The 13,983-nt window shown below is 44.3% G+C and overlaps 2 protein-coding genes across 24 annotated transcripts in view; one reads left to right on the forward strand and one right to left on the reverse strand.

Moving 5' to 3' along the window:
- ADGRG4 (adhesion G protein-coupled receptor G4) overlaps positions 1-180 on the reverse strand; it is a 145,433-nt gene extending 145,253 nt beyond the window's left edge. The window contains 1 exon segment of the mRNA XM_081564014.1: positions 39-180. The gene's annotated coding sequence lies outside the window, so the exon portion shown is untranslated.
- MAP7D3 (MAP7 domain containing 3) overlaps positions 1-13,983 on the forward strand; it is a 63,191-nt gene that overhangs the window by 17,661 nt on the left and 31,547 nt on the right. For 14 of the 23 annotated variants that reach the window (XM_081564942.1, XM_081564949.1, XM_081564950.1 and 11 more), the window contains exon 1: positions 9,061-9,160. The exons of 8 other annotated variants lie outside the window; for them this stretch is intronic. In XM_081564942.1, coding sequence (XP_081421068.1) covers positions 9,106-9,160 — 55 coding nt within the window. In that variant the 5' untranslated portion in view covers positions 9,061-9,105. Of the gene's footprint in view, positions 1-8,658; positions 8,781-9,060; positions 9,161-13,983 lie in introns of those variants that run through there. One more of the 23 variants, XM_081564964.1, reaches the window with a different exon arrangement.

Below are 13,983 nucleotides of genomic sequence, written 5' to 3' on the forward strand. Positions count from 1 at the left end.
ACAATTAGTATTCTTTGCATGAAAATTTGATCTCTTACCTCTGACTGCAAAGCCCTCTTCCAGCATTTGGGTTGCAAAAGGCTTGTGCTCTTGGCCTCCTGTGTTCATTCCTCTGTCTGTTACCTGGTGAGACAACTCCAGCGCTCTGGACTCAAATGAAAACTCAGTGCGGAGGAGGATGGGGAGGTGTGAGGGCAGATGAGGGAGAAAAAGCAGGATTAGAAAGCGTGGGATTATCCCGATCTGAGCTGTATTGTATATCGTCATGATTAATAGTATTAGGCATTTTAGAGGATAATTCTTCTGACCTCATAGAATTATTGTCAAAATAAGTGGGACAACGTGGGGAAAAAGTGCATAACTCAAAGCCTGACACATAACGCATGCCTCTGAAATATTAGCTATTGTTATTACTATTATAGCTATTGTTATTATTACTAATATTAGCTATTATTGTTAACTACTTTATATCTAGCTCATACTGTATACTGAGCACCTGATGCTTTATATCAAGTGATTTCAAGATCTATAAAACAGTTTTAAGCAATTGTTATCCTCCTCATTTTACAGATGAGGAAACAAAAGAGCAGGGTCAAAGAGTCTTTACATGGCAGCCCAGATATTTTGAGCTCCAAAGCCCATGCTCTTCTTACCACACGCGCATGCATGTTAAGTTGCTTTAGTTGTGTCCAACTCTTTGCAGCCCCATGGACTGTAGCCCTCCAGTCTCCTCTGTTCGTTGGAATCTCCAGGCAAGAATACTGGAGTGGGTTGCCATGCCCTTTTCAGGGGATCTTCCCAACCTAGGGATCGAACTCGCATCTCCCTGGGAATCCTGCATTATAGGCAGATTCTCTACTGATGAACGACCAGGTGACAGTGGGCAAAAGGCAAGTTTGGGGACTTCACAAGGTAGCCAGCCAGTCAGTCACTAAATTTTGAATGCTTATATATAATGGCAGCATTTCTTTCTGAACGAATTTGCTTCAAATATCATTCCTCCTTCTTTAAACAGAGCATACACATCCCTGACTCACAGGTGAACAAAGTCCTTTCACATTTAGAATTTTCTTTCCCCTGCAGTCAGCCCTATGGCAATTCCACAGGCCTGGGGCCAGATTCCAACTCACAGTGGAGGATGTGTGAATACCACAGGCTAAGAAAATCGCATAAGACCAACTGACAGCGGTCCCCAAAGTGCCATCTTACCCAGTTCTTTCCCAGCAGGCTGAAGATTAAGATATAAATGAAACATATGGAGATGGGAAAAAGCATATGCCAGGCCTGCTGTAGCCCACGTTCCTGTTAAGTACACACATGGGGTCATTTTTAATCATGAAAACACCATCAAGCAGGCTGCACAAATATTTCTACAGAACTGAAATTGAAATCAGTGCTTTATTTCTCACACTTTCTTTCTGAAGTCAGCCTCTTCGGCAGTTTCCCAGGGTAGGCACATCCAGAAGGAACCAGAATTTGGCCTCCAGGCTCCCCCTCCCAGAGAAAGTAAAGAACTGGGTAGATCCAGAAGTCTGAACAATTCTTCCTGGGTATGTTTCAGTTGAATTAATTATCTCCAGGCATAATAACATTGACAACAACAAAAACATATTGAACACAAACCCTCCACAGAGCACTGCACAGGGTTCTGAGGGTAACACATATAAGAATTTATATTCCAATAAATTGCCACCATTTATAAAGCCTGGTTTTAAAAGCCACTTCTTCTATGAAGCCTCTCTGACTTGGCTGGTACTTGATCATCTCTTCCATCCCCACCTCCAGATTCAAGTAACAGCTAGATGTGGCCACTCTTGAGATTCCCAGGTAGCTCAGTGGTAAAGAACCCGCTGCCAATGCAGGAGACATAAGAGACATGGGTTCAATCCCTGGGTCAGGAAGATCCCCTGGAGAAGGGCATGGCAACCCACTCCAGTATTCTTGCCTGGAAAATTTCATGGGCAGAGGAGCCTGGTGGGCTACTGTCCATGGGGTCACAAAGAGTTGGACACAAGTGAAGCAACTTAGCATGCATGCATGGCCACTCTTTAAGCCCCAGCATAGACCACCCGGCACTGTTTTGGGTGGCTCTCTCCTGTTCTGGCTCCTAATATCTCTGGAAATCTCGAGAGACCTCTAGAGTCAGATTATCCTGAATTCGAATCATGCTTCTGTGAGGTGGGGTGAGGGCAGGGGGGAAGAGTAGAAATTAAGAGATTGGCTTGAGCCCAAATGTTTGCCTGGTTTTGCTGTTGCAGAATAGGGTTCCTGTGAGGATGTAGTGAAAATTGTGTGGAGCAGCAGGTAGGACCCAGCTCACTGGTTCCTTCACAAAAATAACGGTTGTTCAACATGCTTTAAGTGTGTCTTTCATAAGTTAGCAGGATCTCCATCTGTTTTCCTCCCATGTCTATTTAAGTTTCATTGGGAGGATATAGGTCAAATTCCAGCTGGATTACATAGTGGTTCCCAGCACTGGGTCAGCAATTCTCACTTTTTTTTCTTCTTCTAAAAGATTGTGTGGACAGCCTTTCACGGGTGTGCAGAGGAAAGTTCATTGGATAGGGTGCCGGGAGACCTGGGTTCCATCAGCTGTGGGAACTTGCATCAACAAGCCTCTCTGAGCCTCAGGGGAGAATGAGGGGACTCGGTGCAGTGGCCTTGATGTTCCTTCCCAGCTCTCACATTCCATGATCTGTCCTCGACACTAATATCTAGAAACTAAAGAAAAGCAATGTCAAGGGAATGTGTCTTTCCTGAGAGCAGGGAAAGATGTTCATTCTATTTACTTGGCCTCAGAGATAATCTGCTCTTTTCCTCTCCTCTCCCCCCCACCATCTACCCCGACTCTTTGAAAATTCTGGAGGATTTTCTTTTTGAGGGCTTGGCTGTCCGGCTGACCCTTAAGTTTTGTTCACTGTTATTGAATCTTTCAGCCCAGCTGCGTAGAGAGATGACAACCCATTGGAAGCCTGCTTTGGCTCTTGGCTGCCCACGTGTGCATCCCCACAGACCCACGTGCCTCAAAGCATGTGCACAGAAGTTCCCCTTTGCCCTCACAGGCCCTTTTGTCTCTAAGAGTACACATTTTCTAAAGAGATCTGTGAGCTGGCCATGAAAAAACAATGAGGCTCACAGTGCAAGCTTTTGACTCTGCAAGGGTATCAGCCCAGTGACAAACAATTGAGTTTTGCAAAGGGATTCTCAAGAAGAGCCAGAGTTAGGGACAGAACTGTTTAGTCCTTTTTCTGACCCTGGGAAACTTTTCCTTCTTGGGTGGCAAGGAGAGGAGATTCTTGTGAATTTTACTTCCTGTGTGTGATCTGGATGTCTTTACCTCCCCCATACCTATGTTAGCTCCTTTTCAAATGCAGGTATGAATGTGCGCTGTGGGTGAACTATCCTATGGGGGTGAGGGCGGGAAAGAGAAGGAAAAAACAATGAGGCTCACAGTGCAAGCTTTTGACTCTGCAAGGGTATCAGCCCAGTGACAAACAATTGAGTTTTGCAAAGGGGTTCTCAAGAAGAGCCAGAGTTAGGGACAGAACTGTTTAGTCCTTTTTCTGACCCTGGGAAACTTTTCCTTCTTGGGTGGCAAGGAGAGGAGATTCTTGTGAATTTTACTTCCTGTGTGTGATCTGGATGTCTTTACCTCCCCCATACCTATGTTAGCTCCTTTTCAAATGCAGGTATGAATGTGCGCTGTGGGTGAACTATCCTATGGGGGTGAGGGCGGGAAAGAGAAGGAAAAAACAATGAGGCTCACAGTGCAAGCTTTTGACTCTGCAAGGGTATCAGCCCAGTGACAAACAATTGAGTTTTGCAAAGGGATTCTCAAGAAGAGCCAGAGTTAGGGACAGAACTGTTTAGTCCTTTTTCTGACCCTGGGAAACTTTTCCTTCTTGGGTGGCAAGGAGAGGAGATTCTTGTGAATATTACTTCCTGTGTGTGATCTGGATGTCTTTACCTCCCCCATACCTATGTTAGCTCCTTTTCAAATGCAGGTATGAATGTGCGCTGTGGGTGAACTATCCTATGGGGGTGAGGGCGGGAAAGAGAAGGAAAAAACAATGAGGCTCACAGTGCAAGCTTTTGACTCTGCAAGGGTATCAGCCCAGTGACAAACAATTGAGTTTTGCAAAGGGATTCTCAAGAAGAGCCAGAGTTAGGGACAGAACTGTTTAGTCCTTTTTCTGACCCTGGGAAACTTTTCCTTCTTGGGTGGCAAGGAGAGGAGATTCTTGTGAATTTTACTTCCTGTGTGTGATCTGGATGTCTTTACCTCCCCCATACCTATGTTAGCTCCTTTTCAAATGCAGGTATGAATGTGCGCTGTGGGTGAACTATCCTATGGGGGTGAGGGCGGGAAAGAGAAGGAAAAAACAATGAGGCTCACAGTGCAAGCTTTTGACTCTGCAAGGGTATCAGCCCAGTGACAAACAATTGAGTTTTGCAAAGGGATTCTCAAGAAGAGCCAGAGTTAGGGACAGAACTGTTTAGTCCTTTTTCTGACCCTGGGAAACTTTTCCTTCTTGGGTGGCAAGGAGAGGAGATTCTTGTGAATTTTACTTCCTGTGTGTGATCTGGATGTCTTTACCTCCCCCATACCTATGTTAGCTCCTTTTCAAATGCAGGTATGAATGTGCGCTGTGGGTGAACTATCCTATGGGGGTGAGGGCGGGAAAGAGAAGGAAAAAACAATGAGGCTCACAGTGCAAGCTTTTGACTCTGCAAGGGTATCAGCCCAGTGACAAACAATTGAGTTTTGCAAAGGGATTCTCAAGAAGAGCCAGAGTTAGGGACAGAACTGTTTAGTCCTTTTTCTGACCCTGGGAAACTTTTCCTTCTTGGGTGGCAAGGAGAGGAGATTCTTGTGAATATTACTTCCTGTGTGTGATCTGGATGTCTTTACCTCCCCCATACCTTTGTTAGCTCCTTTTCAAATATAGGTATGAATGTGCGCTATGGCTGAACTATCCTATGGGGGTGAGGGCGGGAAAGAGAAGGAAAACTGTCTGTTCAATCGTGTTGTACCACCACACTCTATCTCAGGAAATTGTGGTACAAAATGCTCTCAGGCTTCCTTGCCTTGCAGCTCAGGGTCTGTGACGTTCCTCCCTCCATTGCAATGCTCACCTCAAGGCCTTGGCCAGACCTTGGCTTTCAGTGAACCCTAGAGCAAAGCATTTGCCTGCCCTTAGTGAACAAATGTCAAGTATCAGGATGTACATGACACTAGATCTGTATTCGAATTTTTAATATTTGTCATCATCAAAGTGTAATGATGATGCTAGATCTGGATTAGAATTTTTAAATATTGATCATCGTCAAAGTGTAATGATATTAACCACTCAGGCTGTACTTGACATCACACTAGACATTCGGTACATTTCCTTAGTGGTATATGTTATACAATTAATCACACTTATAGAATCAGAAACTCTGGGAATGGGGCCCAGCAATCTGTGTTTTAATAAACCACCTCGACTCCTCTTTTCCTCTCCTTCTCTCCCATCTGGATTTTACCAAGTTTTAGCTCTTTTAGAAATTCCAAAGTGTCTTTAAAGGGCATTCCTTGATATTTTATGCTTTTTGGCATCCCCCGAAGCTCCCTTTATATTACAGACCCTGTATTTAGAATGAGAAGACACAGCCCATGTTTGCTTTACTTTATTTGAAGTCAAGCAAAAAAAAATAAGGACATTTTCTTGCCCTTTAATAATTTTACGTCTAGACCTTTTCAACACCCTAGTGGCCATTGAAAATATTTTCGTTTCTTCCTCTTTCAGTACTGTGGAGGCTTTCAGTACTCTTTCATTCATTCAAAAAATATTCATCTCAGGATAAACAGTGAAATAGATGTGGCACATTTTCCTTTACACGTACATTTTGAAGTCGGCCTTGAGTACCTGGCATTTACAGACTCAGCTGAGCCTTTCTAGCTCCTTAAGAGAAGTCATAGTTATCTCTATTGCCAGATATATATTAAACATCCATTTTTCAATGGTTTCTTATTGAATAGTTTGTGTCCATCTTATTAAAGACTTAAGAGACTGTTATAGTGGTACTTGAGTTAAAAGATTTAGTTTTAGGAAGACCTCACCAGTGATAAAAAAAAGTGCATGTCTAGGGACTTCTCTGGCAGTCCAGTGGTTAAGACTCTCCGAGCTTCCAATGCAGGGGGCTCAGGTTCCATCCCTGGTCCTGATGGGGAAACTAAGATCTCATGTGCCACGAGGCTTAGCCAGAAAGAATAATAGGCTGAGTGTGGGGACTGCATCAGTGGAGAAGTGAAGACATGGGCTAGGAATTAAAAGTGGACTAGGGCTCATCATCTGGTAAATTAGAAGACACAGTGGAAGAAGTACTAGATATACATGGCCTTGAATCCTGGCTCGGCCACTTGCTAACTGTGCTAACCCTGGGGAGGTTAACTCTTTCCTTATCTGTAAAATGAGGAGATAACAGAAGCTACATCATGATGTGGTATATGAATTAGATGAAATAATCCATGTAGAACCTTAAGCACTGTGCCTGCCAATATATAAGTATTGGACAAATGACATCTGTCACTATTTACCTGTAAGTATCTTAGACTCTAAGATGCAGCTACTGCTCCTAGCAGATTGCACCACCACCATGACGCCCTTCCCATCTGAGGTTTGTCTGATCCAACTGACAGTGCTGGCCTCTTCTTCCTTTCCTCAGAAGCTCATGACCCCCACCCTGGTGATCTCAGGACATGAGAATCAGTCCCCCACCACATCCCAGGAAAGAGCAAGGTCACCCTTGTCCTCAGTGCAAAGGGAAGGGGAAAGGGGGGAGTGGGAAAGAGGGACTGAAGCATCATGGGGGTGGGGGGTGGGGGCAACGTGCTGCAGTAGGAATTTCGGAGCTGTGAAAGCTGTCATCAACCAAGCAAGAAATGACCAGAGCCTGAGGTGAGCCTGTAACTTAGAGAGAAGAAAAGTGCAGATTTGGGAAAAGGGAGGAAAACGTGTGAGTAGAATTGGAAGAGATGAGTCCAGAACGAAGCATCACTCTTCCCCCCTGTATCACAGCCAAGTGGCAATAGATGTGAGACAAGAGTCAGAAATGAGAGGAAAACGAAAAACCAGAGCCCTGACTATGCTGTGTGTATGACGGATGAATCTGACAGGTAGTCTAGGATGCAGAGGGACAGTTGTCTCATGGTTGTGAAGCTTAGAACTCTTCCCACAGGGCTGTGATGGTAGCAGGTTCAATGCAAATTTGTTAGACTTGATAAGTGCACTGAGTGTTTATTACATGTGAATTCAACGTATTAGTTAGTAAAAAAAAAAAAAAGTGACAGTTCCTAGACCTAGTATGAGTGTGATTTCTGAATATTTTTCCTGCTGGTGTCAGGTTTAAGGGAAAAAATAGCCAAGTAGGAAAGAAATAGCAGGAATTCAGGGTTGTTGGTTTTTTTTTTTTGCTCACTGGGGAACATAGGCTTTCCAAACAGGGGCGGAGAGAAGTTAAGTGGCCTGGGTTGTTTCCCAGCTCTGAGTCTGAGCTGGCTCCAGAACACACTCACTCTCCCCAAGATGGCAGTCTTCAGTTCCAAAATTTTCCTGAGAAACATACAGACAGTTCTGCGGGGGCTCCTTAGGGAGCTGCTGTAGCCCCAAAGACACATCTAAGGGGATCTTTCCTGTCTCTTTCTAGCCAACCAGTCAGGTGCAGAGTAGGTGGTCATAAAAGTTTTTGTCAGATGACTCACCTACTGAATGTTTCACAGTGATCTGTCAAAGATGTCGGAGAAAAAGAAGGGCTTATCTATAGATTAAAAGAGACCTGTTTGTGAAGTGAAGTCGCTCAGTCGTGTCCAACTCTTTGTGACCCCATGGACTGTAGCCATGGGATTCTCCAGGCAAGAATACTGGAGTGGGTTGCCATGTTTGTGAAGTTCCAGATAAATTCATCAAAGCTGAATTTCTGTGTAGGTATATGTGCTTTGCTTGTGCCCTAATCATGTGTGTCTTATTAATCATGGCTACCATTATGTATATCATGCAGAGCACTGGTGTCTCTATACAAGTAGGAGCAGGGCTTCAGGTGCTATGCTGCCAAACGTTCCCTGACCCCCCCCAAAAAACACACACTAATATTTTTTCAAATTGAAATCTAGTTGATTTACAGTATTATTTTTCTCCACCAATATTAAACTACATCTTCACCAACACTTATTTTCCGCTCTTAAAATTTTTGCCAAATCTGTAGGCGTAACATGGTATCTTGTGGTTTTCATTTGTGTCCTCTTGAGTGCTTAAGAGTTTGAGAATCTTTTTTTATGCTTATTGCCCATTTGTGTTTTCTCTCCTGTGAAAGGCTTGCTTATGCCTTTTGCTCACTTTGGGGGGAATTGCCTTTTCTTAAATATTTTTTAGATCTTTATGCATTCCGGATAGGAATCGTTTATGAATATTATATATGTAATATATAATCATGTATCTGGAGTGATTAAAATCAATAAGTCCTCTCCTTCACTTTAAAGACCTAAAGACACTCTAAACATAATTCACACAACTTTGAGACCTAACAGTGTCACGAGTTATTCTACACAGTTTTAAGAAAATCTTTCCTCGTGATCACGCCCCCTAGAGCCTCACAGGAACCTATCTCTTCCCCCAACCTGGGCCTTTCCGTCGTGTTTCAAAGACTAGCAAACTCATGATGCAAGCGCACCAAGGAGGCACTCAAGAAGAGCGCCATAAGTGAACAAACGAATGAAGGAAAGAATGTTACTGCGTTGTTAGGTAAAGTGAGGAAAAAAGGAATGTTGGATGGCCACGCCGGCTGATAATCGGCCGGCCTCCAGGACGCACGGTGCGGGGAGAGCAGGGGAAGTAGAAGAGGGTGTCTTTATTTACACCTGGTCGTCGCCGCCCAGCGGCTCACAACTTGGTGCGCAGAAGGCAGCGCTGACCGATCGCGGGTCCGAGGTGGGCGCGGCGGCCCTTTGGGCCCCGCCCCTTCCCGCCCCCCGACGACGCCAAGGCCCCGGCCCCGCAGCGGCAGCGCGAGAGCCTGCGCACTGGGGCCCCAGCGCCTGTAGCGGCTCCCGGCTAGGCTGCTCCGAAGATGGCGGAGCGCGCAGGCGGCGGCACGTCCTTGAGGGGGCTGCGCAAACGGATGGGTGAGCGAGCCGGCGGCTCCCGTGGGTGCTCGGGCCCGTGCGGGACGCGGGGTTCCCGCGGCTTCGGGGACCGTCGGAGAGGCGCGACTCGCGCCGGAGAACTTTACTCCGGAGTCACCTCGCGCGCCGTCGGGTCCTCCCCTCACCCCCGTCGGAGCACCCTGGGACGAGACGGGTCGCCGAGAGGGGACGCGGGCGGGGGGAGAGACCTGCCCAAGTCCTTCAGGCCGCGGTCCAACTGCCACTGCCGACGGCCGCACCCCCTCCGGCGGGCGGGGCGCGAGAGAACTAACGGGCGCTGCTGGGGTGGGAGGGCGGGCGCCTGGCACCCCGGAGCCCGAGGACAGCCCCGAGCCCCGCCTGCCTTTGGGGGGCGGCGGGCGCCGGGACGACCCTCTCGGCTCCGGGCAGCCCTGGAGATTTCCCTCTGCCCTCGACGCTCGCGCTTTCTTCGTCTTCCACAGTCGGAATCTCGGGCTCTCCGGATGCTTGACCTCCCGCACCCTCCTGGTTAGGATTTGGTTAAGGTCCTGTGAGGAGGGGGCCGTGAGGGTCTTGATTTGAAATTTGGGATGAAACGTGCCCCCATCCCCCGCTCCTCTTGGCTTGCCTCCTGTAGCACGTGATCGCCAGGATGTCACCTTCCATGGGACGTCTTGCAGACCCTAGGCTGAACCGAACGAAACTCAGCGCTTCTGGGTGCTTTCTTCTAAACTGGTCCCATCACCAAAGAAAATTTTCTCCCAAATCGTTTGTTTTATAAAATTTGGCAACGCATGGCTTAGCCCAGGAGACTGCTCCAGTGCTTGAGATAGTACATGTTCCTTGTGGGAGGTTGCTTTTAGTTCTCGGGCTAGTACATGTTCCTTGTGGGAGGTTGCTTTTAGTTCTCGGGCTAGTTTCCTCCTATATGAGCTTGAGTGAAACAGTCTTATTGATTTTATTGAAATCCTTAGGGAATTTTCCATTTGCAGTTAAGAAATTAATTTAGACTGGCTGCAATTGGAAGGGTTTATGTTACTTCAGAACGCTTTGAATTAACTCCCCAGGACTATGTCAGCAGCGAATCCACTTTCATTATTGTATAGGGAGAAAAACTCTCCTGTCTCTAGCTTATTATGGGTCACCTACAGGGAGAGTTTGCAATAAATTCAGATTGTTTTATTGCTTATTGGCACCTAAGGTCCTCTGACATTGACTTATTTCACTGACTTAAACTAACCAGCATTCTGGATAACCACCCCCCCCCACACGTATTTTTATATTGAACGTTGCAAAGTATTTTTAAAATTTTACATGGGACAGTTGGCTTGAATTCACAGTATTTCAAACCAAAAACTTGAAAGCAAAAAAAAATGCTTAACCCAGAACCCTAGTTGACATCTTTGCTGCCCATTTCATATTAGGAATGAAAACATCTCATATTAAAGTTTTCAGAGGATCACCTTGATTAGAAAGAACTTACTTCATGGTCACAGCATTTTCCTGAAGGGGCAAAGGGTCAATGAAGTGTGCTGCCACTTTGTGGCAATTGCTACTTTTCTCTTATCCAAATAACAGTGTGTAAACTTTGTTGCTATTTAGTCAAAATTCCCTGAATCCCCCTTATTTTTGTTGTTCCCTGATTGCAAATTTCTTTGGTTTCTCTTTTTTTTCTTAATATTTTCTCACCCTCTCCCTGGCCTAATGACACGCAAACTTTAAGTAATAAGGTCTTGAACAGAGAGCCTTGGTGTGGGTGGAAAGGATCTGCAGGGGACCACACCACTCCAAACTACTCAGCTTTGAGGAAGGGTAGATCTAGGGCTGGGCCAGCAGCTGTGTGGGAAGGCCCAGGGACTGGGTTGCTGGAAGACAGTCAGCTGCTAAATAGCACTGGCAGCCTATGCTTTGAAGGCTGCATCCAGCAGGAGCTCAAGACTTGTAGCAATTTACCTCTTTTTATTCTGTTACCCAAACAACAGTGAATAGCACTGTATTTGTTAATCTGTAGCAAATTGGTTTCATGGTATGCTTGTTTTTGGCCACAACCATTGCCCTTCTTGGGAGAAGGCAATGGCACCCCACTCTAGTACTCTTGCCAGGAAAATCCCATGGACAGAGGAGCCTGGTAGGCTGCAGCCCATGGGGTCGCTAAGAGTCGGACACGACTGAGCGACTTCACTTTCACTTTTCACTTTCATGCATTGGAGAAGGAAATGGCAACCCACTCCAGTGTTCTTGCCTGGAGAATCCCAGGGACGGGGGAGCCTGGTGGGCTGCCGTCTTATGGGATCACACAGAGTCGGACACGACTGAAGCGACTTAGCAGTAGCAGTAGCAGCAGATTAGGATGAATATTTATCATTGATATCTCATAAGATTAAACATTTTGGGGTGATCGTGCTTGGGTGCAGATTTAGGAAGATTGTTACCATTCTTTCTTTTTTAATTACCATTCTTGAAATAACTGTTTTAGAAAAATGTTCTTCCTTTCTTGCCTTTTGCTTGCCCTAGTAGAGCAGAGCCCTTATGACACAGATTTTGTGTGTGTTCAGGAAGGAGGTTTAGGAGAGAAGCAGAAATTTTCTACTATGTTGAAGTCAGTAATGACCTAAAATGCTTTATGTCCAGAAAGGCCCTCAGAATTTCAATGATATCTTTTAAAAATCTATCAAGTGTAAAACATTCTCTAACTTTGGCATTCTAGTGGCACCTATTTTTGGTTCATTTTATTCTGAGGCTTTTATTGGGTTAGATAGCTGGAATGATTTTTATTTTCTCCTCGTGGAAGGAAAATGGCAGAGTTCCCTGGTGGTCCAGGGGTTAGGACTCTGCTGTCACTGCTGAGGGCTCAATCCCTGGTTGGGGAACTAAATTGCCACAAGCCTTGAGGTGCCACCAAGAAAAGAATTGTTTTCTTTTTGTATTGTCTTTTACACATTTTCTTTAAACTTAGGCTTTTCTTAGCCACAGCATAATAGTGATTCCTTTTTTTAAAAAAAAGGTAAATGCTTTATTTTCAAATAATTTCCATGGCTGTATTTCCAAAGTATGTTTTATACAAAAACCCATGTATTTCATTTACTTATTATTGAATAAGTTGTATACATTTAGATCTTAATTCCTTCATTGTGGTATTTTAAAAAGAAGTAACCTTAAAAGTAGCTGAAGTAGGAGTATTAAACTAAGTCATATAACGGTTGATGTGGGTTTTGTACAGTCTGGTCCTTCATAATTATGTAATATTTCAAAGTAAAGTTACAATTGAAGTAAGTTCTGGCTTTACTGGTTCCTATCTGTGTGATTTGGGAAAGTTATATTTAGCTTCAGTTTGCTCATCTGTAAAGAAAATAATGAAGAAAATAATATCCACTTTATCGGGTTATTATGAGAATTAAATGAGGCAATCAATGAAAACAACTTCATAAATGATGAAGTGATATACATTATTCGTTATGGCAATTTTTTGGAAATACAGATTAAGATTCATAATTCAGTTTTAGTAATAAAATCTACATGTTTTCTTATATAATCTCCAGGCAGAAAGGAACTTTTAACTTTAATTTGGAGTTTAGAGTTAGTATAAGAACTTATAGAAATACTGTATTGCACCTGTTACTTTAAAGTGAATTAAATTCCTCATTGAATGGAGTTGAATAAAATGTTCATTTTGTTAACTCCAGACGTGGAGGCTTTCCCCTAGTGTCTGGACATTTTTAGAGCCTGTCCTTTTGGTGAATGTGTTTCTTGTCAGTAGGAATTTGGAAGTAAGGGTCTAAAAATCAGATTTGAGGGATGTTCCCTGATTGTTTAATGGTTAGGACTTGGCACTTTCACTTCTATGACCTGGGATCAATCCCTGGTCAGAGAACTGAGATCCCGCACACCACCCTGTGCAGCCAAAATAAAAAAAAAAGTTAGATTTGATATTATAGCCTGTATATGATGTGATTCATTATTGCTGCAACAACTACTTTTAAGTTTACTTGTGATTAATAAGGTCTTTAAATCTAGTAAAATTGTACATTTTGAGAAATTGTCCTTATGGCCAACTAAATTGTGCCAAAATATGGACTTTCCTTAGGACTTTTAAGTGGGAAAACTGAATTTGCAAAAGCAGCAGTGGTTTTCTCTATGTTCACATAGAAATGTGAGTGGAAGGGGGTGTGTAGGATGGTTTATTTAACTTATAGACTATATAAGAATTTTCTTAGAACACCAGGACTGAAATTCAGAGAATAATTGTGGTCCACAAAATTGATAAATTACTGAAGAAGTTTAGAAGAGTTTTATCTTCAATTCAAATTTAACTAGATCATAGATTATCTGAGCTGTTTGGTCTCTGGGATTAAAAAAAGTCCTTTCCCCTTTTGAAATGGTGGTCTCTGTGGCAGCAATTGTGTCCCTTTCAGGGTTACTCTGTAAAATGGTTCCCAGATATCTTTCGTCAGTGGCAAGTAACATCTCAAAGTCCATTCATTCTGAATACAACCACAGACTCTCTAGTCTCTTATTTTAACTGCCCATCTTCAACTGTTCTACGTTTTTCTTGATATGTAGAGACCAGAATTGTATGCAGTATCACAGGGGCATGTTTCCTGTGCTTTTATACTAGGGTAGAAACTCCCATGGATGGAGGCGCCTGGTGGGCTGCAGTCGGGGTCGCTAAGGGTCAGACATGACTGAGCGACTTCACTTTCACTTTTCACTTTCATGCATTGGAGAAGGAAATGGCAACCCACTCCAGCGTTCTTGCCTGGAGAATCCCGGGGACAGGGGAGCCTGGTGGGCTACCGTCTATGGGGTCACACAGAGTCGGACAGGACTGAAGCGACTTAGCA

Source organism: Giraffa tippelskirchi, chromosome X (assembly GCF_054371585.1).
Source record: "Giraffa tippelskirchi isolate mGirTip1 chromosome X, T2T-mGirTip1v1.2.pri, whole genome shotgun sequence".
NCBI lineage: Eukaryota > Metazoa > Chordata > Mammalia > Artiodactyla > Giraffidae > Giraffa > Giraffa tippelskirchi.